The 25,352-nt window shown below is 38.4% G+C and overlaps 2 protein-coding genes across 2 annotated transcripts; one reads left to right on the top strand and one right to left on the bottom strand.

Annotated features, from left to right (window-relative positions):
- Nucleotides 1-555: 555 nt before the first annotated feature.
- On the bottom strand, nucleotides 556-15,713 carry LOC139725622 (dimethyladenosine transferase 1, mitochondrial-like). The gene is made up of 7 exons (XM_071636712.1): nucleotides 15,578-15,713; nucleotides 13,318-13,469; nucleotides 11,446-11,554; nucleotides 10,661-10,812; nucleotides 8,187-8,306; nucleotides 6,277-6,404; nucleotides 556-907 (listed from the first exon to the last, which is right to left on the bottom strand). Exons 1-7 carry the CDS (start codon nucleotides 15,690-15,692, stop codon nucleotides 733-735), a joined length of 951 nt encoding a protein of 316 aa, XP_071492813.1. The 5' UTR covers nucleotides 15,693-15,713; the 3' UTR covers nucleotides 556-732.
- Nucleotides 15,714-16,037: 324 nt separating this feature from the next.
- LOC139725621 (ADP-ribosylation factor-like protein 6) lies at nucleotides 16,038-24,500 on the top strand. The gene is made up of 6 exons (XM_071636711.1): nucleotides 16,038-16,082; nucleotides 19,886-20,223; nucleotides 21,181-21,311; nucleotides 22,379-22,473; nucleotides 22,831-23,016; nucleotides 24,206-24,500. The coding sequence occupies exons 2-6, from the start codon at nucleotides 20,101-20,103 to the stop codon at nucleotides 24,226-24,228; spliced, it is 558 nt and encodes a 185-aa protein (XP_071492812.1). The 5' UTR covers nucleotides 16,038-16,082; nucleotides 19,886-20,100; the 3' UTR covers nucleotides 24,229-24,500.
- The last annotated feature ends 852 nt before the right edge of the window (nucleotides 24,501-25,352 follow it).

Here is a 25,352-nt window from a genome sequence, read left to right as displayed (position 1 = left end):
TTTTTCTTTGCTGTCTGTTGTTTTTCTTTTTCATATTTTCGTGCAATCTCCTCACACTTATTGAGCTTGCCCTTTGTACAAGAGTAAGTTCTTGCATTTCATCATGCATATTTGGATATATTTATGATGTATGCATATGTACTACACATTGCCCACATTGCCAGTGTTCAGAGACCATGCCGAGTCAAAACCTATTCTGAATACCATACCAATTTTCATTCCACAATCTCAGTCACTCAAACAGTCCTTTTGCGATTCTGAGAAACACATCTCTGCACAATACCTTCAAAGGACAAGTCCACCTTCATATACACGTGGATTGAGTAAATGCAGAAAAATTAGTGGAACACATCAGAGAAAATTTGGGGAAAATTGGACAATCCATTCAAAACTTATGAATTTTTAAAGTATCTGTGCAGTCACTGCTGGTGAACCTGTCATGAAACCTGACATGAAATTACCAGGTGCCTTCAAAATCTTTATTCAGTGTTGAGAAGAAAGATGTAACAAGTACACTTTATCAGTGTACCTGGGTATCCTAAATGAGGTCCTCAGTCTGCATCAAATCATGATGACATCATGCACGTGTATTCCTTGCTTCTCAAAAGTGTTTCACAGGAGGTTTCTCAACAACGAATGAGTCGCACTGCAATGCAACTAGTGACTGGGTGTAGTATGTAACACATCCATTACAAAGTCATCTGTGAATTGTCCCCTCAGATCACTGGGTTGTCACCTGTAGTTGTAATGGAAGATACCTGGTATCCTCTGACAGATATCATGGTAGGAGAGACAGAGTGCGTTGAACTCTTCCATGGTCAGCCTGAATGGTCGGCACGAGGGATCAACACCCGAGGTTTCAAACATCTCCTTCGTTAGATCCTGGCGCTCAATGGGGAACAGGATCCTTAGGATGTGAGGAAGATAAAGTGTAGAAACTCATATTAAATTTCTGACACATCACCAATACATGTTAGTCCTATGACAATGTGTTGATCCTATCAAAATATTGAAGTTTTCTGTAAGATACAATTGTACACCTATCAACTGCGATATCCTATTTCAAAAGTATTGGGATGATTATAGACACTCTCGGGTAAAAAGAAATTTTCAATGCATGATTTGAACAGGAAAACTGCTCACCACACTACTGAAAAGCTTTGATTTAGGTAAACTTTGGATAACTCAGAAGCATTGTATTTGTTGACAGATGATAAATAGGATGAAGTGACTGTAGATAATTGGGGTATCATAAGTTTGAAATACATGTATGTTCTAAAAAATCACATTTCATGACAGTAATTTTGTCTGTAGACATGATGTAGAGTGCTATTTCTTTGATAAGAGGAGTACTTGCAATCATGCAACAACACTGTTGTATGAGTGCTAGCATAATATCTTTCTAAGTCATTAGTTTCTGTTACAGTGAAGAATTCCTGTTATAAAATGATGAAGCAGATCCGGATTGTATGATTGGTTGATAGAATACAAGTAAGCGAGCATTTATTTATGCCTAAGTAAACACATAATTTTGCTTGTTAGTCATATTTTGCTATTTAGTCATTAGCGCTTTCACATCATGATAATTCAATATCTAACATTAGATCTAGATCTAATGACATATTATGGACTTTGACAAGAGGGAGAGTTATCAAATGACACGGATCTGCTTCATCATTCTATAAAACAAATAACACATCATTTTGTTGGGCATTAGTATAATCACCTACGCTTAATACAATGTACTTTGTTTGGGATAATGTCACTAATGCCCTTGCACTGGCGTAGCCAGGGGGGGGCGATGGGGGCGGTCGCCCCCCCTAAGATTTGGACCGGGGATTTGGGAGGCGGAAAAAAAAAATGCGTGTATACTGTATGCACATGAAGCGGGTCTCCTTTGCAACCCTTCATCAAATAAGATATTTTTTTTTTAAATATTTCACTCAAAGTGTGCACCAGATCGTTGAATTTCAATTCAAAATATGCAAAATCTCTCGTGCTTGGGAGGGGTGTCCCCCTCCCAAACCCTCCCCCTCTGTACCTCTTTCCCTAGCTAAGTACACTTTTTAGATTTACAAAATATTATGAATAATTCTGAGTGCACAAGACTTATCACTTATATTCCGAAAACTCAAGGTTCCCTCATGTATAAGGGTAATTTCCCCTTTTAATCGACCCTTTCCTCCCTCAGCCCCCCCCCCCCATTCTTTTTTTTTTTTTTTTTTGGTGATTTCCCAAAGGTTGATTCCATCAAATATGCGTATACGATAGATATCTCAATTTCAACCTCACAAAGGCAAAAGCTCCATCGGAAGGGAAGGGTGAGGAGATAACACTCGCCAACGCCTTCTCCCTGCTTGCCCGCCCCCCCCCCCCCCCCCCCCCCCCGCCATGCATAGAAGTAGACTGTGGCTATATACCGATCGCTTTATTTCAATTCTAAAAACGCAAAAGCTCCGCGTGCGGGAGGGGGAATCCCCCTTCCCCTAAGCTCTACCTCACTAGACTTTATACATACACACAGATGGTGCACTTTCGGAATAAGAGCTAAATTCCGTGATTTTAACACTTCGATGAAAAAGTATTGCACAAAAACTTTGCACCAGATCGCTGAATTTCAGGTATGAAAACGCAAAATCACCTTCGTGTGGCAGGGTATATGCCCCTATCTACACCCTCGTGTGTATGCTTTTTCTGCTTGATTGCTGAACAGACAGCGTTCATGATATTCAGTGTAAGAATTAATACAAGAAGACTAGTGTATTTAAATTATACCATTTTATAGGCAAATTGTTCAATAATAATCTACACTAAAATATACTGCAACCATAAACAAGTGGGACTGTTTCAACTCGTTAAAACACGCAAAAACATGCATCAAATTGCACCATTTGCAACGTCAAAATGCAAAAAGTTCTCACCCTCCCCTCCCCCCTCGCTCGCTCCACTTGCTCGGGTTCAGTCGCGTTCATGATATTCAGTGAAAAGAATTAATACAAGAAGTGCATTTAGATTACACCATTTTAAAGGCAAATTGTTCCATGATAATCTACACTAAAATGTACTGCTACCTTAAACAAGTGGGATTGTTTCACATCGATAAAACGCGCAAAAACATGCATCAAAATGCACCATTTGCAATATCAAAATGCAAAAAGTTCTTACCGTGGGAGGGGGGACACCCCCCTCCCACACCCTCCCCGCCCCCCTCGCTCGCTCCGCTCGCCCAGGTTCAGTCGCGTTCATGATATTCAGTGAAAAGATGATACAAGAAGTGTGTTTAAATTACACCATTTTATAGGCAAATTCTTCCATAATAATCTACACTAAAATATACTGCTATGTACCTTAAACAAGTGGGACTGTTTCACGTCGATAAAACGCGTAAAAACATGCATCAAATTGCACCATTTGCAACATCAAAATGCAAAAAGTTCTTCCCGTGGGAGGGGGGACATCCCCCCTCCCACACCCTCCCCTATACCCCCTCGCTCGCTCCGCTCGCTCGGGTTCAGTCGCGTTCATGATATTCAGTGAAAAGAATTAATACAAGAAGTGCATTTAGATTACACCATTTTAAAGGCAAATTGTTCCATAATAATCTACACTAAAATATACTGCTACCATAAACAAGTGGGACTGTTTCACGTCGATAAAACGCGCAAAAAACATGCATCAAATTGCACCATTTACAACATCAAAATGCAAAAAGTTCTTACCGTGGGAGGGGGACACCCCCTCCCACACCCTCCCCTCCCCCTCGCTCGCTCCGCTCGCTAGGGTTCAGTTGCCTTCATGATATTCAATGAAAAGAATTAATACAAGAAGTGTGTTTAAATTACACCATTTTATAGGCAAATTGTTCAATAATAATCTACACTAAAATATACTGCTACCTTAAACAAGTGGGACTGTTTCACGTCGATAAAACGCGCAAAAACATGCATCAAATTGCACCATTGCATCATCAAAATGCAAAAAGTTCTTACCGTGGGAGGGGGGACATCCCCCCTCCCACACCCTCCCCTATACCCCCTCGCTCGCTCCGCTCGCTCGGGTTCAGTCGCGTTCATGATATTCAGTGAAAAGAATTAATACAAGAAGTGCATTTAGATTACACCATTTTAAAGGCAAATTGTTCCATAATAATCTACACTAAAATATACTGCTACCATAAACAAGTGGGACTGTTTCACGTCGATAAAACGCGCAAAAAACATGCATCAAATTGCACCATTTACAACATCAAAATGCAAAAAGTTCTTACCGTGGGAGGGGGACACCCCCTCCCACACCCTCCCCTCCCCCTCGCTCGCTCCGCTCGCTAGGGTTCAGTTGCCTTCATGATATTCAATGAAAAGAATTAATACAAGAAGTGTGTTTAAATTACACCATTTTATAGGCAAATTGTTCAATAATAATCTACACTAAAATATACTGCTACCTTAAACAAGTGGGACTGTTTCACGTCGATAAAACGCGCAAAAACATGCATCAAATTGCACCATTGCATCATCAAAATGCAAAAAGTTCTTACCGTGGGAGGGGGACACCCCCCTCCCACACCCTCCCCTCCCCCTCGCTCGCTCCGCTCGCGAGGGTTCAGTTGCCTTCATGATATTCAATGAAAAGAATTAATACAAGAAGTGTGTTTAAATTACACCATTTTATAGGCAAATTCTTCAATAATAGTCTACACTAAAATATACTGCTATATACCTTAAACAAGTGGGACTGTTTCACGTCGATAAAACGCGCAAAAACATGCATCAAATTGCACCATTTGCAACATCAAAATGCAAAAAGTTCTTAACGTGGGAGGGGGGACACCCCCCTCCCACACCCTCCCCTACCCCCTCGCTCGCTCCGCTCGCTCGGGTTCAGTCGCGTTCATGATATTCGGTGAAAAGAATTAATACAAGAAGTGTATCTAAATTATATCTTTTTAAAGGCAAATTGTTCAATAATAATCTACATCAAAATAAACTGCTACCATAAACAAGTGGGACTGTTTCACGTCGATAAAACGCGCAAAAACATGCATCAAATTGCACCATTTACAACATCAAAATGCAAAAAGTTCTTACCGTGGGAGGGGGGACACCCCCCTCCCACACCCTCCCCCCCTCGCTCGCTCCGCTCGCTCGGGCTCAGTCGCTTCGCTCCCTCGCAGACTAACCGCCCCCCCTAAGATGAAATCCTGGCTAAGCCGTTGCCTTACTGATGTGTATTATTTGTATGTTCTTATCCACATGCTATATTTCACTGTACATTTTGTAAATACTGCATGAACACTTCATGGTTATTGTCATAATCCTGATGAACTGGAAAAAAACAGAAAAGCGGTAAATCGTTTTAAACTTGAGGGCGATACGCTGAATGTGACCAAATGACGTAACTCTCCAGGTGAAAGGAACCATTTTTTGTTGTCATATACAAAACTGTATGTGTGATTTATGTGTTTGTACTTTCCATTTGTATCGTGAAAATGGAGTGATAGGCAGCAAATCTAGTCAATTTAATCAGTTTAATCATGGTTTCAGTAGAAAATGAAAATGTGCATCTCTTATGTTTTTATTTGATCTCCAAATGTAAATCACCATGATGATTATATAGTGAATCATACACAATTTTTGGTAGAAATTTTGCTAATTTCACATAAGTACATTGTACAGTGGTTGAAACAAAGACAGCAATATAATTCCATGAAAAATGCAGAAACATGGGCTATTCTTATGGTGTCTGCATGAATCATGACCAACATATGAAGTAATATTTCATGATTTTCATTTTCATCTTTACCCCGTTGAGGACAGACCGATTTTGCTACAACACGCATTTCCCACACACACCTGCCCGAGTATACTCAGGACTTGCCCTCAACAGGTTAATAGCTCACTCAGAAGATTTTCAGCAGAAGCATTTTCTTAAAAGTGCAATTTCTTTATTCATCTATTTATTCATTTATTCATTCTTTTGTCTTATTTTCACAGGGTGGCTCCATCAGTGATTGAGAGCACATTTTGTAATTAAGAATATAATTTGCTGTCAGTTATCTCTGACACAGCATTGTCAGATCAAAAACACAGAACAAAAATCAGTATTGAAATGAAGAAGAAGCATGTATTCAAAGCAAAAGCCATTGTGTATATCAGATACCCCACAATGGCACATGCTCACTGCACCAACTGACTTAACAATCAAATCGGAAGTCTCTGGACTCTAAGGTTGGATTTTAATAGATGCATTCCCACAAACGTAACCATGGCAACTCACTCTACTCCTCGCTTGCAGTATTTCTGCCTGAAGTGGAAGACGCTCCTGACAAGTTTTTCCACCAGCTTGAAGGGGAGGTCAATGTGAGGCTGCACAAGTGGAGTAAAATGAACCACACCCACATCTACCTGCAATGTGAATAAAATATTGTGCAGAGAATCACATTGAAACCATATAAACCTGTGAATGCACACATCATCACATATAATGCATGCATCAAATTTTAGTATGTTGGTATGAATGTATGAATGTGTACAATATATGCACCACACATATATACACATATGTATATATATATATATATAAAATAGCATACATACTTATGATACAGGCCGGCAGTGCATGACAAAAGTTATAGTGCACGTAAAATATAACGATTGCAGACGATAACCCACTATCGATTTGATATCGGTTTTTGCTCCCTCATTTTAATCATCGAGTACTTGAATCCCGCACCTTATCAACGCGATTGCGCCACAACCGCGATATGCTTTGCTCGATATTATCGTTATTCTCAATTCTCGCAGGCTGGCTATGCCAGCAACTTATCTGTGTGGGACTAGACTTTCAGCGGTAGATTTAAACATGGAAGCTGAAATGAACAGGTTCGCTACTTTTAGAGAGACTGATCTATATAAACAGTATCTTAGACAATAAGGACACAAAGGATGCCATCAAATACGCCCTACGAATTTTGGACTCCTACTGTTCTGAAAAAGGGATCAATCCGACGGATATTACTGAGCAAGTCAACCCAAGATTTGTGCCGCTTTCTCCGTACATTCTACGCGGAAGTGCGCCGTGGAAATGGGCAGCGTGTGGTGTGTACAGTATACGCTAAGCGCTCTTTGATCACGCTACGCTATGAACTTTACTACGACATTCACAACACACTCTCGGAATCCGCATATGCAGCAATGGGGCCTGGCACGAGCCTTGTGTTTAAATCCAGTAGATCCCTAATCCTACAAAACATCATCTAGTCCTGGTCCTGGACCCACAGTGCAGTAAGTAGGGCGTCTAACGTGTTACTGTTATTGTAACTGTTAGATCCACGGTAGACCTATTGTAGGGTCAAGTGTTAACTAGCTCTGTCGCTCGTATATAAAGTGACGTACAGTACAGTGTACAAATACGTAGATCTAGTATAAAAACGTTAGGCCAGGGCCCCTAGGGCCCTAGACCTAACCTATCGTAGGGCCTAGAAAACGTTAGATATAACCACGTAGGCCCTAGACTCTATAGTTGAATTTGGATCTTCAGGATTTTGTCTACACAGGTTCAAAGAAACTGGTATTATTGCTTGTGTAGACACGTGTAACTGTTAGAAATGATCTAGGCTTATCTTGCCTGGGTATGTATGCTATTTTATATATCACATAGTGCATGACATCTTATTGCACTATAACAAGTACCAAGCACCTCCAAATTCTGAATTTGCCCTCAGGCAATTATATTCAATTCGGCCTGCGGCCTCATTGAATATAACTGGCCTTCGGGGCAAATTCAGAATTTGTCGGTGCTTATATTGTTATAGTGCATTCAGCCTCATGCACTATATATATAATATATATATATATAGAGAGAGAGAGAGAGAGAGGGAAAGTTCTATTTATACACTAAGTAGAAATACACTTTAAGGCATGTGACAGACAAAAGTTTCTCCTCATCATGCTGTTCGTAAATCTCAGAACTGACATTACATTATTTCTTGCCAAAAGGTAGAAATCATTCAGTCATATCTGCATTATTTATAAAACTAAATCTACTGTATGGCATTCTCATTCAGACAGCAATTGACATATCAAATATAGCACCACTAGTGTCAGTCCAGAATAAAGTGCTTAATATCTTCACGATGATTGAATGAATACTCTTCCAATTGCTAAATGGTGCACTTGAAAGTTTACCTTTGGTTTTGGTACAAATGCTGTCCCAGGTATCGTAAAGCAATGCTTAACTTCACACAGGTGTTGGGCAATGATGGACAGTCTGCTCCTTTGTTCATCACCAGGGGGCGCTGTCAGCCTCTTGATAATTGACACAAAACAAGTCAGGAGTTATGTGCTTGCTGCATACTTGATCACAAACAAACTAGGTATTTCAGAAACTATCATGAAATAAGTTGATATTCATGAAATAATATCATTAAGCACTTACGCATATGATACAGATGATTGGACAACCATTCTGAAAACATTTGTCTTTCCCACTATCCATGGTTAATGAAATTATCATATGGTCCCATCAAAGTGTTTGGTTTGCCCGAAAGCTAATTTAGTGTTCTAGAACTCATTTACTCATGACAGCCTGAAGGGCTTGGAAACCCCAGTATTTAAAATACGACCTCTGCCAGTGCTCTTCACACGTAGAATAGTTTGATTAGGTGACCAATCATTATTGCTGCATTATGAAACGGCTAGTCATTTAACCCTAAAAGGGCCAGGGGGTTGAATCAACCCCATCCCCCCCCCCCCCCGACATTTTTCGCCACTAATCCGCCGCGCGAGATTTTTTTGACCATGCCGTTCGCTGACTTTTTACTTTAAAGTCTTGCACATCTTTTGAGACCATTTTCACGAAAAACGTGCATACCGTTACAACGCTGAACGCCCTTTTATACATGCCTCTCAGAGCAAAAATGGCTCAAAAATGTGATTTTATGTATACAGTCTATGCAAATGGAGTTTTCTCACCTTATTCATAAACATATGATTATTTTCACTTTCATAGGCTGAAATCAATTATTTTCAGCATGATTATGCTTGAAATAGGTTCTGTCATAAATTTTGCGGGGAAAAATATAAAACAAAAGGTCGAAAAACAAGGAAATACATAATACATAAGAAATTCATAAAACAATAAATACATGAGAAATTAGTTTTAATACCAGATTTTTTTTTCAAGTAAATTGTTAGGAATGCTACAAGGAATAATGTCACCAAAAATTAGGATGCCAATAGCTTTATTTTCTGAATTCGAGCAAAATGTATTATTTCACGCATATGAATTAATGCAGTATAAAATATAAACAAAAGAAAAATTCAATTTTGTTCTTTTATAGTTTGGTAGATTATGCGACAGGTAATGTATGTGCCAATTTTCAGGGCGATTGCGCGATCAACGGCCGAGATCTCCGGGGGGGGGGGGGTGAATCAACCCTCCCCCGGCCACAGAACACCCCAAAAAGCTCAGCCTGGTTAGGGTTAACATTTATGGAATCAGGTCTCTTTGTTTTACCATTCTAAATCTTTTAGATCTTTTGTTCTTCACTCCTTTGGACAGCTTGAGCCACACAATTCAGTCAGGAATCCTGAGCAAATTCTTCAGGAGCCCCCTTTTAACCCTTTGCCTGCCACATTGATTATTTGTCCATAGGTATTTGTGTGAACTTTGTGTGCATTTGAATCATTGGCACACATAGGGTTAAACTCCTTAAAGTGAAAACTAAGTTTCGGTAAGTGCTTGAGAACCCGTCTAGCACCATTTCATTTTTGCTTGCAATATATCGAAAGAGTCCACTAAGAAACTTACCTGGCTGACGCGATTTGCCGGAATGATGAGTCGGTTTGGAGTATTTTGAGAAAAATAATAATAGTAGGAAAACCGACTTTTATTCCAGAAGGCTCCAGACTAACTCGGTCTCGGGGAAAAATTCGACCCTACTTCAGACAATTCACACGCAGTAATTAGTGATCGCCACATTCTACTGGCCACTGCATAATACCAAATGAGGCCTAACTGAATGGACAGGAAAGTGCGTGCTAACGTAATCCTGTACAAAACAAAACAAAAATGACAGCGCGCGGTCCTCAGTTGCCGAGACGCGCGGTCTTTGGAGTTTTTGTTGTTGTTTATCAAGCACCTTTGATTGTTTTAGAGGTGCTTGATAGGCGCACACTAATTTTGCTTGCACGCAAAAGAGGTTTTTGATGTGCGCGTTGTAACAACTCGGACCATTACTGTGAGTAGCCAGAACACGAAGCGCTAGTTTATACAGGCTGCTCCCGTAGGACAACACTGTACAATCAGAGGGACAACCATTACAACTCATCCCGCCGTCAAAGCGAAGCCGAGTTATCCCTGAGTCCAAGTTTAGCCTGACCCCAATCGGGTAAGTACTGAGACTGAACCTTTTTGGTTAATATTTCACATTTTCGTCCTTACCCATCGAATATCTTGTAATAACATTGTTATCCTGCACATTTCCTAAGCATACGTTCACATTTGGGAGCGAAATTTGACAACTTTGTTTGGGCTAAAAGCCCATCCTACACCCAACACCAACCCAATGTGCCTTGAACAAGGAAATGCCTTTGCTTACAAGAAAGCACATGATAATAAATCTCCCTGAATTGCTGGTATGACAAAATCAGACTCTCACCTCAGCCACCTCCTTCTGGAAGGTGAGCAACATCCTCGTCCTGCCAAAGGAAAATGGGCCCGTTTGATTAGACGCTGCCTCCATCCATCGCAGGATCAGGGGAAGTGAAACGTTGAATGGCAAGTTGCCAATTACATGCAGGTTAGGAGGATCTGAAACAAAAATCATACAATGTGTCATTGAATATCAAGTTCTCGTAAGAAACAACTAAACAACAAACCTTCCTATGTATCTGCTGCTCTTACAAAGCTCTTATTTTCAAAAAGAGAGAACACTTGTGTTTAAGCCCAACACAAATGCAACATACATTGTACTTCTTTTGGAAATTGCATTTTCCTATCAGAAGCAAGCACCCCACCTTTCACTCAACAGACATAAACAAACTGCCACAGCACTTTCTGTGATTGCCTGGGACTGTGACCTTCGACAGATTTCTGTACAGAGATAGGGTAAATGCTGCACTGAGAGCATACCGGTAAGTACAATGGCGTGGTGTGAATCAGGGAGGTTCCACCTCCCTGTGTGAATATAGTAGTTCATAGCAAGATAGCAAAAATACATCAATGTCAAATTTTGCTCAAAACAAGCTCTCAATTTCTCAGTGAGAAATGCTATACAGCAGTCAGCTCACAGTACAAGTGGATAATTGCGACCACACAATGCATTGCTGATATTTCAAATTTAATTTAATTTATTAAATTGAATAGATCTACACAACCACTAAGGAAGTAATGAATGTTTGTGAGAGAACAACCACCTGACTAATAAATGTGGCTTAAAATTACCATCATCCCACTGTTTCTTCAGGTGATGCGGAAAAGCATCCTCAAAGTCAAATTTCAGGATGTCTCCGCAAGCCACCCTCACTTTGCCCTCACTGGCTTCACTCAGAATCTGAATGAAAAGAGACAAACAATCACAAGGTTTTATCATGGGACAAAGAGACAATCTGAGACAATCAAATATTGTATAAGCTGTTTCATGTACAGATATATTTGCGGTTGAGGCCACAAACGCTTTCGCGAGATGCTGTTTTCACGAATGGACACCGAGGTTACTGAAAATGCACTATCACCCTAGCGCAAGGCACATTTTCGCTCATTGCTGAATTTATTGTCCAACTATGATTCACGAAATTCCAAAAAATTAAACCATTGTGAAAATAACAGCTTATACAGTAGAATAATTATTCATGAGCTATGATTAGAATTTTTATGGTGTTGACAGCAATACTAATGATGATTACATAATGTATCTAATTGGAATCATTGTGTAAATATGATATATGCTATATATGTGGCAGTTTTGTGCTTTTTAATCAGAGTATGATTTGCATTCATTATGCTCATACAGAGTTTTTCCAGCATGGACTTGTGGAAGAATAGCCCGAGGCTGAAGCAGTCTATGCTATCCTTAAAAGACAAGTCCACCTTCATAGACATGTGGATTGAGAGAATGCAGCAATATTAGTAGAACACATCAGTGAAAGTTTGGGGAAAATTGGACAATCCGTTCAAAAGTTATGAATTTTTAAAGTATCTGCGTAGTCACCGCTGAATGAGAAGACTACTACAGTGTATGATGTCATATGCGTACAACCATATAAAGAAAATAAAAAGGGAATTTCACAAATCTTTACTTTTTGAATAAAGTGCACATTTCTTCGACTCGTTACTGACATATGTGAGTAAAGGGTAATATTATTCCCCCTGCCTTCTGAAAGAAAGAAGTCAAGTGATCCTTTGTTACTCGAGAAAAGTGAAAATATGTTGAATTTTCTTTATTCTTTCTTTATATCGTTGTACTCATGTGACATCACAAGCTATAGTAGTCTTCTCATCCAGCCATGAGTGAGCAGAAACTTCAAAAATTCATAACTTTTAAACGGATTGTCCGATTTTCCTCAAACTCTCAATGATGTGCTCTACTAATATTGCTGCATTCACTCAACCCGCATGTCTATGAAGGTGAACTTGTCCTTTAAACAAAACATTCATTTACTGAAGTGACAATGATGATCTTGAAGAGGAAGAGAAAGGAGGAAGAGGAGGTGGAGTTGGAGGAGAAAATTGACAGGATGCGGAATTTAGTGATAAGAGCAGGTGGTGTGGGAAGTATAGAGACCTAGTTTGACAAAATTTGGATTGTAAAAACATTCACATTAAAAGGCTTTGTTTCACAGAGCTATTTGCAGTCATGGTAACATACAATAGGAACAGATGCCACATAAACTATTCGAATGCAGGGCTGCCAACTCTCACGCATTAAGCGTGAGACTCACGCATTTTGGTCCTTTCTCACTCTAAAACTTTATTTCATTTGCATGCATTTCTATTGATCTCACTCATTCTGACTCCTAAATTATAGCATTGGCCTATGGGAGTCCCACTCTCAACTAGTTTCCAGTGTTGGCAGCCTTGCAAATGCTTACAATTTATCAGTTGGTGTCTGTTCAATTTTGCTGTCACCAAGATTTAAATTTTGTATATATTGAATGTTTTGTATAGGAATTCATAAAATAAGGTCCAAATGCAATCAATCCCCCCATCAACCTTTCAATTACTCATACGACCACAACAAACTAGAAATTTGTTGATACTTTTGAAACAACCCCTTTAAGGACTAGATCAAAGAATTATTTGTCAATAGAATTGTACCTCCAGACTTGGTATGAACCTAGCATCTTTCTCAACCACCAATAGATCCGCCACACCCTGGTTGACAATGGATCTTGTGATACCCCCTGGTCCAGGCCCGACCTCACAGACATGACAGCCTTGCAGCTTACCAGCTTGTCTCACCAGCTTATCTGAGGAGAAAAAACAAACAAACAAACATGCTTATGAAGTAAGACTACATTGTCTACACACAAAGAGCCATTAGTAGCCAACCATAATTGAAGGACAAGTCCACCTTCATATACATATTAGGATTGCGAGAATGCAGCAATATTAGTAGAACACATCAGTGAATGACGAAGAGGAAAATTGGACATTCCGTTCAAAAGTTACGGATATTTTAAGTATCTGCGCAGTCACTGCTGGAAGAGAAGACTACTACAGTGTATGATGTCACATGCGTACAACTATATAAAGAAAATAAAAAGAGAATTTCACAAAACTTTACTTTTTGAATAAAGTGCAGTTCTTCAAATTGCTACCGATGTATGTTAAGGGTAATATTATTCCCCCTGCCTTCTGAAAGAGAGAAGTCAAGTGTTCTTTGTTATGCGAGAAAAATGGAAATACGTTGAATTTTCTTTCTTCTTTCTTTTATATCGTTGTACTCATGTGACATCACAAGCTATAGTAGTCTTTTCACCCAGCCGTGACTGAGCAGAAACTTCAAAAATTCATAACTTTTTAACGGATTGTCCGATTTTGCTCAAACTCTCACTGATGTGTTCTACTAATATTGCTGCATTCACTCAACCCACATGTCTCTGAGGTGAACTTGTCCTTTAACCACCTTGCATCCAATAGAATATCCAATAGAATCCAATAGAATGAGTGTTAGAGAAATTCGCGTATGTAATGTCATGCAATACATCAACGCTGAACACTGGTTCCGACGGTTCCAGACCAGTAAAAAACACTTTCAGAACTGCAACTTTTCAGGGATTGCTGAATTTACTGGTCTGACATGACAGGTGAAATAACAAAACTTACATGGTTGGGGCCAGTTGAAAAAATAAATAAATATAAAAATACAGGACCAGTTAATTTAAGGTTTGGACCAGAAAGGAAAAAGGGTTAGTGTGCGACCCTGAATACATGCTAATGCCCCATCCCACCAATATTTCAAAAATGTCACCACAAAACATGAATATTGCAGCAGGGTGCTACAAATCAAGAATGACAAGATGTCTGCTAATGCTATGCTTGTCAGGAACACCTCAAAAACAATGTTGAACGAGTTAAATGAATGGGTGGAGCTACTTGTCTGTGGTAAATATTTTGGAAACTTGCTTAACCTGTTGAGGACTATAGTCCCAAGTATACTTGGGCAAGCGTCTATGGGAAATGTGTGTTGTAGCAAAATCAAACCGTCCTCAACTCTAGTCTTACTGGTTACAGCGCCCCGCGCCGGGGTTATCACAGACCTATCTCAGTGAACGTTGCATGGGCCAAAAACCAAAATGCAACACAAACATGTAATCACATTTAACCTCAGATTTAGAAGAAGATGAAGATTTATCACAAGATTTTAATGCATAAAGTGTTTGAAATGTGTGTGCTTTACCTTTTACAAACAATAAAATACGAAATTTGAGTCCCATTTGCCATTTTCTCTTTGTCGTTCGCTCAGTATGAATGTGTACAGTGAATTGTGGGGACTATGAATATGAGTAATGTCAATGTCATGATTCAAATAAGTCCTAAGAATCAGATGTGAAAGACATTGATTATTCCATTTCGAAATTCGTGTTTGGAATTTAAAAATGCCATTTTGCATCGCTAGAAATGTAAACTTTTTGTGGAGGGATCCGGATGGGTTAATGTTTAACAATTCATGAATTGTTATTAATGACAATGTTAATGTTAAGTTGACTAGACTATTTTGTAGCTAACGTTAGAGAGAGTCTATTTTCCAAAGTGAGAGAGAAAATAATTCCAATTATTTTGCGAAATTCGTTATTTTCAGGACTTTATCAATAACTAGTGCTGCTTCTGCTCAAATTTTCATCCTCTAAGGACGGAACTCAGAACATCGAAAAATAAATGTCCGGTATTCAACATCTAGACGTCGACTCTCCTACCAAACGCAGACCTACAACTACGCGTACACTGCACTGCACCGAACGAGTCGCTCAAGAACACTGCCCCAGCACCACCGGCGTAGCGATTGCGAGAACCGACCAGTCCTTGTTCGCGGACTTTGTGACTGTGGGCCTTCATAAACACGACATTTACTTACCCGTAAGCTTGAGATCGAGAATAAAATTCTGAGCCAGCTGCTTTTCTGCTCGAAGACCATATAGCCTAATTATCTCTCGAATTGTAGGTAACGGTGGTAATCTTGCAACAGCCATAAATACGGCCTCCCCAAAATGTTCAGCATCAGTCCGTTCTGGTTCTGAGAGAGATCGCAGCAGCCACCATTCATCAGTCCGCATACCGCACTAACCACACACCATAGGAAGTTGCACGTGTGTAAAAAGTGCATTGACCTTATTACTCACAATTAGTTATCTTTAATTGTCGTTAAAATTCACAAATACTTCCTTATTATAAATTATAAAATTTTAAATCATAATTTGTCATTTTAATAGATTTTTAGTATATTTTCACGGAATCAATATGAAAAATTTCTAATGATATGCGCCTTCTATGCTACTAGTAAATGCTCGAGCCTAGAAATTCCGTATTCTTGCTGTCGCCAAGAACGCTGATCTGTGAGTGACGACTATCTGCCGAATTTAGTAAGTGGAATTTTTGCTGAAATTGTTTACTATTTTTTTTTCTCTTCATGCACCCAGCTGCTTCATCATATGTTTAAATATTATTTACATGAAGTCTGTCTGACGGAAGAATAGTGACCAGTGCAATGGTGTGGCTTGTGCTCTGGGTAGCGGTAGTTCTAATCACTTCTATTTTTATATCATTGATATGCTACAATAGCTGTAGTGCAGTGTCAACGTCCAGTCAGTGGCTGCGCGCTGCGCTAGCACTTCGCTCCGCGGCTCTGCCCTCTGCAGGGCAGTTGTAATTACTAAATACTATAAGTACTAATAAATCTAACTGTTGAGTGTTAATGTTAGTAGTTAAACGTTAGTAGTAGAGTGCTAATAATGTATTTCTTTGACATAAATAGCTCTAAAGAAACGTTAGATGACATCGTACAATTTCATTTCATTTCATTTATTTCCACATCCTGATAAAAAGCATTAATACTAGGAACGATACATACACAGTATAACATTGGAACAAAAGAGGAAATGTTGAACCTATTACAATTACACAACAGACAACAGAGAAACACAACATAAAGCAATCATTTCAGTTTGTGGGGGGATCAACATAGACCATTATTACAATACATGCATGCAGTCACTACCTTCAATTACACTGACTTAGCATCAGCTAATGTCTAAATATAAAAAATGGCACTTTTTATAAATGCTAGTAATCAAGCTAGCTTACTGAAAGTGGGAGGGCATTTACAAGATCAAGACTATTTCCAGACCAGAGAGGCCCGACAAGATGGGTGACTGGTGAATAGCTAGCCCGGCAGATCATTCACATGGAGTGAAAGATCCATAGTCACCTGTGCTCTACAAATTACAATGTAGATCTAATTCACCTAAAACGTAGCACCTACTTGCTGCAGGCCGGCCCTTAAAGATTGTTTTTGCCCTTTTCCTCAGCCAAGTCTTGCAGTAGCGGTCAGAAAGCATGTGTGCAACCCCTGGTTCCTTGTATCTTTCTCTTTCTTTTCTATCTTTCACTTACTCTTTTACTTTCACTTTTCTTCCTGTTAATCATTTCTCTAAATGGGTTTCCTCTTGTCTTACTTTCTCAATTTCCTGTTCAATCTTACTTTCTGCCTATTAAATTGTTCTTTGTTTGGTTATCTTTCCTTCCATCTACATTTCCTTTCTTGCATCTCCAATATCTTTTTCATGTGTTTCGTTCTGATGTATCCTTTTCTGTATTTCCTTTTCGACCTGTATAATTCTTTCTTTCCTTCCTATTCATCTTTGCTTTCATCCAGTTTTGATTCATCTTTCACTCTATTATTCTACCTAGTGCTTTTTTCAATCCTTGATTCTTCTTTGCTTTCTTTGCTTTCCACTTTTCTTTCAAAACATATCACTCCTCATCTGTCCCTTGCTTTCCTAAATGAAAGTTTCTCTTCTTTCTTTCCTTCCATTATCTTTTGTTTTTAGTTTAAGGGCAAGTCCAAGATAAGGTTCCCTCAGAAGACAAAATTTCATCTTTGCTCAATATTGACATATTTGGTATCATTTTGAAGCTTATGAGTTGAAGTTTTGATTTCCATGGAGGAAAAAATGATATTATGTAAATTTATGCAAATTTCAAACTCTTCATTTGCATAATTGTAAAACACAGCGTTACGTATGGGACATTTATAACAATTCATATTTATTCAAAGGAAAGCAAATGATATTTGATTAATATGTGGACATAAGAAATTCATCAAATAGTTTAACTTGGTATGGAAATTTAGGGATTAAGCATATGATTATGCAAATTAGCTCGTGTCCTATCATGAGATGTCCCATACATAACAAAATGAGGTCATTTTTTAAGGTTTTTTCTAAAATTGCTAAGGCTATTTGAATGCCCTTGTGGAAAGTTCTAATTCATTGTTTAGAGAAATTAAATACCATAGAAAAAAGAAAAAACAGTAAAAGAAATGTTTTTTATTAGGCATTGAAATAATGTTACGTATGGGACAAATGTGTTACGTATGGGACATCCTCATATATATTGCATGTGAATGCATGTAGCTAGCTGGGAAGGTCTCTCAGTACACAAATGGTCAATCATCCTGAAGAAAGCATCCCAACTTTGTAGCTTCTTTTTGAGTAATAGACACTTGCAAGAATACATGTACTTGACTGAACAATTTTCAGAAAGGGGGAGGGGAAGATGGCAAAATACACAATGAAAATCAGCATTAAAGGGATGGTATAGTTTTTGTAGAAATGGGGATTCAGTTTTCAACATTTTATGAGATGACTGGAAACCAATAATATGAATTACTAAAGAGCATACAATCCTAAGACTGGAGGAATTCAAAGTTAATTTGATGGAGATCTAATTTGAAACCGTTGTGATATGAAAAAAAAAAGTAAAATGATTTGTTTTATTGCAAGTGATACACAAATTGTCCTTATTCAGTTGTCAATAGTAGCCACAACAAAATTCATGGGTATACATACTGAGGTGTGACTCAAATCAATGACCTGATTGCTAGACAGACATCATACATCACTCGATTACTGGAATTCCACACAGCAGGTATTGCTTATCTATTAAAATTAATATTTATTGTGTCAAGTTGTTGTTGTTTTTTAAACTAAATGGCAAACTGCCCTTCATTAATGGAAGTAAACACTTTAAACTATTCAATTTTTTAGTAGTAACTATCCTGATGAAAATAGGGCATACATACTCAGGTTGGTCATGAAAATATAGAATATGATTAGATATGATTATGATCATTATGGTAAATATTTGGGGGATGTTGTTCCCTTGACAATCTGGATCAGTATTTGAGTAATTTCAACTGATTCCACCTCAATAATTCTGCAAAAATTTGTTTATGGGTATTTTGCAAAATCATTTTGCAAAATACCCATAAACATGGTTCTCCACACACTAAACGAATGGGGGACAAAGGGCATGCATACTCAGGTTGGTCATAAAAATATAAAAATATGATTGAATATGACTATGATGGTGAATATTTGGGGAATATTGTTTCCTTGACAATCTGGATCAGTATTTGAGTAGTTTAAACTGATTTTACTTCAATAATTATGCAAAATACCCATAAACATGGTTGTCCACACACTAAATGAATGGGGGACAAAGTGTCCCATACGTAACTGTCCCATACGTAACACGTCATGTCTGTCTTTAATGAGAACCTGTAATTAGAGCTTTTTGCCTAATGACATGAAACTTACCCGTGATAATCTTGAGTGTTGTGACTTTCATCACAGTGAGTTACAAGTTGTAGAATGAAATACTTTCAGAGAGTTTTGAGGTCGAAAAATATGTTCTAAAAAACAAAATGTTTCTGGTCCCATACGTAACGGCACATATTTTCTCTTCTAGAATATAATTGTGATGGTCAATTTTCTCAATTCTTTACATGATTATACTTCTCCTAGATATCAATCACCATGATAAAGTTCAAGATGATCAAAGGCCATTAACACTATTTTTCAGGCCATAAAAGTCTCTGAATGTCCCATACGTAACGTGCGTGTTATCTTGGACTTGACCTTAAGTGTACTTTCTATTTTGTAAACCTTTTATTTTCTGAAGTTCTGAAGTTTTTGAGGTTCCACAGTGAAACTTAGAGACGAACTCTCATCACTTTACATTGTAACATTGATAATTGACTGAATATGAATTGACTAGGGGAATCAAATTACACTTTTAATATTATAGACATTTAAAAAAGAATCATGTTGTCATTTTGCTGATAATTTTCATGTTGCAAAGTCTTTGTGATATTAATTTGCAGATGGAGAGGCGGTGTGTACCACTTAAAGCTTTTGAAGACGTCAGTACAACATCTGCAGTGTCAGGAGACTGAGGACATTCCTGGAGGATCTTGTCTACGCAGACACAGGAGAGGCATACTGTATGTGTGTCACCCTGCATAACTTACTGGATTGATACTCGCTCTCCCAAAGACACTTGCCCTACCTGTAAGCTTGTATCGGCTGGCTTGCTGTCATGGGCTTTGCTGCCTTTCTGGCCAAACTCTTTGGCAGCAGCAAGAAGCAGGCTCAGGTGCTGTGTATAGGACTTGACAACAGCGGAAAGAGCACCATTATTAATCACCTGAAGCCAAATGAGGTGAATGACACTTGACACTTCACAACATTTTTAAACCTACTTGCCAATAACATGAAGTTTACAATTGTAATACAGCTTGTAGTTGTACTGTGTACATGAATCAGGTATAACTGAAAGGTCAATAAGATATTTGCCCTGCTTCAGAGGGGTGTTGGAAAGAGAGCCCTTTGTCCTGCCTAGTGGTAAGACTTCAAACGTGTCATGCAGCCTAGTAGATATTATGATAGGAATTTGCGTAATGTACAATACCCCTGAAAAACTAGGACAGGTTTACAGCTAATGTGCACATACAGGCTATACAAAAGTAGCTGTGTTGTTTTCACAGAACAAATCCATGGCATTGGTTCAATATTCATGTTTCAAGACAAAGAACAAATTTGTGTCTAGTGTACGTTGTATCTTTCAATATGATTTACATGTAGGACGAAATTTTCTTCTGATACAAACCCTTTCCTGTTGTAGCAAGATTAAAATGTCCTTTGCATTCAAAATACAAAACAGAAAGAAAGTGGACACATTCTGACATACATTGTGTACACCAAAAATGAAATTCACACTTCAACAATGTGTTACAAGAGTTCTGTAGTAGAGACAGCATACCAATGGTACCCTAATTAATTAATTTCTGCAAAGCACGGATGGAGTACATTGTATGTACACAATATCTAAATTATACATTTTAATACACAGAGCTGCATAGGTTTTGCCCTTGTCATGGAATTTGAAAGGAGTGCTGGAACAGTAATTTCTTGTTCAGCTGTGAATCCTGACAATAGGGACCTGTCCCCCCCCCCCCCCCCCCCCTTTTGTCCCTGTCTATATGTTGTATTTAGATTCTGGGAATTTTTCTGGAAAGACTGCATGTTGTTCCACGCTGTACAAATGACTGTAATTGTTCTTAGTAATGCTTGTGCATGTGTGACAAATCCAGGCTCAACATTTGTTCTCCAAAAACAGGACCAAACAGAAGATGTTGTTGCCACAGTCGGATTTTCAGTGGAAAAATTCACAACGCCTGGAGTGAGCTTCACAGTCTTCGACATGTCCGGTCAGGGCAAATACAGAGACCTGTGGGAACATTACTACAAGTAAGTTCCATTTAATAACATGTCATCTACAGGTTTACATCTGTACATAGTCCATTAATCTAATCATGAAAATCAACCTATAGTCAAGGAGATTTACTTGTAACCCTGGAGGATGATTTGAAAATAAAGGGAAGTTGCTTGTTCAATGTCGGTCACAAGAGAATTCAACAAGTCATGGAGTGTGTTGGGTTTTTTTTTTTTTATTTGCCTATTACCATAAGTTTATGACCTTTCAAATGTCAGAAAGTCATGTGAAAGACTCAGCCCTAAAGGTTCCTTGCAGTAACTCTGGATTGTGTTCATGTCATATCACTTGTGTATACACAGTATTTTCCCCATTTGTCTTGTGAATGAAGACAACAATGAAAAAGCAATGGTCTGCCTTTTTGATATGTAGGCCCTATGGTAATGTATTGTGAAAGTGGTATCCTATAACCTACTGTACATAGATGTCCCTGTGCCAAGTGGCCTTACAATTACCTGACCAAAATGGTTTGATTTTAAAGTTTCGTGTTTGACTCCATGATAGATTACTTGTTAACTCGTAGACATTCAAATTGTTGTGACTTTGATGAATTCAGTAGAATGTCAATCCAGATTTTGTTAATTCATTCATATTTCATATTTACATTTTTGAAGATCTCCAAGAGGTGCATATTTCTTTAGAGAGTTGTTACTTTGTCCACTACATCTACACAGAAAATATGAACCTGCTTACAGATTTGCATTAACTCTTTGTGAAACATTTTAAGATGCATACATACTGTAATTCTTTAGTTCAGAACAGAAGTGTTCTTATTCCTGAAATTCATAAAGGTAAAACCCTTCAAACATCACTTGTACTCTGAGCTGTGAAGTGCTTGACAGTACAGTCAAATGCTCAAACATTGCAGAATGATTAAAACAATAATAACAATATCAATGTATTGTTTGTTGTTTTTTTTATAAATCCATTTTGGCTGTTTTCAGCAAGAGGATGGCTTTCACTATAACTTTCAATGTGAGTAATGTCTTGTCCAACTATATCAATCTATCGTGTTGTATGTGTGCGTATTTTTTTCTGGCAGGGAAGCCCAGGCCGTCATTTTTGTCATTGACAGCAGTGACAAGCTACGGATAGTGGTTGCAAAGTCTGAAATTGACATGCTGCTAGAACATGCAGGTGAGAAAAGATGATCACTAGGTGCTTTGGTGCTTCACTAATTTCTCAGATGTCAGCACCTGTATAGTAATGTTTATCATTGTTTGTGCAAATACACTACGACTTAAATGGTAATTCCTTTTTTTTTTAAAGATAATAGTACATGAACAGAAATACAAAATGATGTAATTTAATCAGATATTGAGCAGGTGGTTGCTGATATTTTTTTTTTCAATGTGTGTGTGTCTACCAACAAATTTTGTTCACACTTTGCCTGTGTGGAGTAGATTGTGACCTAACAAGAGTGTGCACCATCATACAATACAGTCACTATCCAAGGAAATAATATTGCAGTGTAATCAATGTCCTTTATTCCAGCTGTCCAGTCACGGAGGATACCCATCCTCTTCTTTGCCAACAAGATGGATCTACGAGACGCCCTGACCTCTGTCAAATGCATCCGACTGCTAGAGCTAGATAAAATCAAAGACAAGCCGTGGCACATCTGTGCTAGCAATGCACTGACAGGGGAGGGCTTACATGAAGGCATCCAGTGGTTATCAGGTAAGATTTCCTTCCAGGGTCCTTATTACATCTTTCTGTTATAGTTTTATTACCCATGCAAATGTTATAAAGATTATTATCATTTGTTTTTCTTTTAATGGGAGAAAGAGAGAGATGGAAATGAGCAATGTTCTCATGTGGATTATTTCTTCTCTTGTGCTATTCAGTTGCACTGTTTCATTCACAGTCATGCAGAAGATCTAGATTAGTCTCTTTATTGTTTTGCAACAATGGGAACATGGCAATATGTTGAGAACATTAAAGGAGATCCAACATTTTCACGTTTTCTGACAGTCTTGATTTTAAAGTTAGCAGAGAAAACTATGCTTGTTGTGCAGTGCAATGAACCGTCTCATATTTAAGTGAAAAACATTTGCTTGATTGGTCGTTACTATACAGCTCTAGTCATCTTGGCACAACTTGTTGCTGGCATTTGTGCCAGACCTTAAAGTAATAAAAAGCTACAGCTTAGATGGAACCTTCAGTAAATGTAGATTTTCTAGAGTAAGCAATGCTCAACCTTGAGAAAGATGCCAGATGAAGGCATACATGTAGAATTTGGCAAAGCACATTATCCATTGCTCTTGTCATCTTCAAGTTCATGTACACACATATCTCATATTTTATTGGTACTGTTGTAGGTTGTTTGTGTCTGAAGGTACAAAATATTTGGAAGCACATGCTATGAACTATAGATGATTCTTGATTGACGAGTATCTTTGTATGAAAGTACTTTAACCAATTCACCAGGCTACCAAATTTCCCTGACAATGCAGGATGCTTCCTGAGAATGTTACTGTCTCTTCATATTCGGATAAGCAAATGTAAAACTTTCCCTGATTTTAAAATTACTTTATGCCCATTGAAATGCTGAAACACACAAAGGCAAACTATCTCCCTGATTTGCTGTGTAAATGTTGGCAGCCATGACTTTGGCTTCACAAAGCATATTGAGAGAGAATGGCTTAGCTCATGTAATTCAGAATGATTTTTTTTTTTTTTCGGTCCCAGCTTTTTGGACGTCTTCAAAAACGCATCCATTCTCATATCTTGAGAAAAGCATTCATTCATTAGGATGTCTAAGAGTGTAATATGTCCATATTGGTTGTTCATTTGTCTTTTGTTGTGGAAACACATTCTGGTTTGGTAGGAGACGTTAAAGATTTCACAATCTCCCCTCTCCATACAGAACAACTGAAATCTGGTGTATAAAGTTGGCACCCTGTAGTCTTCTCATCGCCAAAGTATGTCAAACATCTAGTCATCTGTGATCCTGAAGTTGGACAAGTCTGTGGATGTGCAGCATTGTTCACTGAGAGAGACTGTGAAATCCAGTGGTGCAGTGTGTAGGGAATAAATTGCCTTGGTATGAAGTTATAAATTAGAGAGCTCCAGCATTGGCAAGTTGGTGTTTGTTTCTGTTGTAGAATGGGGGAAGTCCCAAGTGCTATGACAAAATCATGGTGATATGAAATCAGATAGTGTATGGGGTATCAGCATATCATTTAGTCCATTTTGATGCCTGCTTTCATACTGTGGGGTAGTTGATATGGAGCAATGATGTGCAGATAGGCTTACTTGCATCTGTGTAGTAAGAAAGCTCTGCCATTGTTTTGTTTTCCCTTCTTAACATGTGTTTTATTAATTGCATGTGTTAGTTGTTAGGTCCGATTCTATTAGACTTCCTGTAGTTTGCCAGTACTGGTGTTATTTCCTGTTCTTCCCTTTAAAAGAGGAAGGAATGGTAAGGGGTTGGTTTGAACAAATATCGATGCCAAAAGTGCTGCAGGTTAGGTTGTTGAGTACAGTTTCATGGGATGTGTGTTAGTGTCAAGTCAGTACTCATCAAATTTCATCAAGCTATTAAGAGATGATTTATGATTTATGTGCTTGCTTCTATATAGAGATGCAGTCAACTAGTATTACATGACTAGCGGTATTTTATGGGATGGGAGAATTAGCTTCAACTTATAACCTTTTACATACTACTGTATTTTGGTGCAAGACTGTAGGCAGAAAATTCATAACTGTGCACACTGCTAGGAATTTCCCTCAGAAGAAATGACACAAATTGGAACGGCAGACAAAACACAGATTTGCCCTGTAAACTTTGCAAATTGAACTTTTGGTGCAACAGTCGCTGAAGTTTTTGCACAGCAGGGTTAAAATTTTTACCTCTAGTGCGGCAACTTGTATTCTAACAGGTGGGACACCATTTAGAAGTACTATTTAGAAAGCACCTTACATTGTACAGTAGTGTAGTATTAACAGAAGAACAAAATGAGTCTATGACGCATAGAATATGACTGCCTCCATCACACTATTTAACAGCATGA

This window comes from Diadema antillarum, unplaced genomic scaffold (genome assembly GCF_040938485.1).
Source record: "Diadema antillarum isolate AM-2024a unplaced genomic scaffold, OU_Dant_1.0 seq00000053_RagTag, whole genome shotgun sequence".
NCBI lineage: Eukaryota > Metazoa > Echinodermata > Echinoidea > Diadematoida > Diadematidae > Diadema > Diadema antillarum.
The sequence above is the reverse complement of the archived record's forward strand: the minus strand, read 5'-3'. Positions and strand labels throughout refer to the sequence as shown.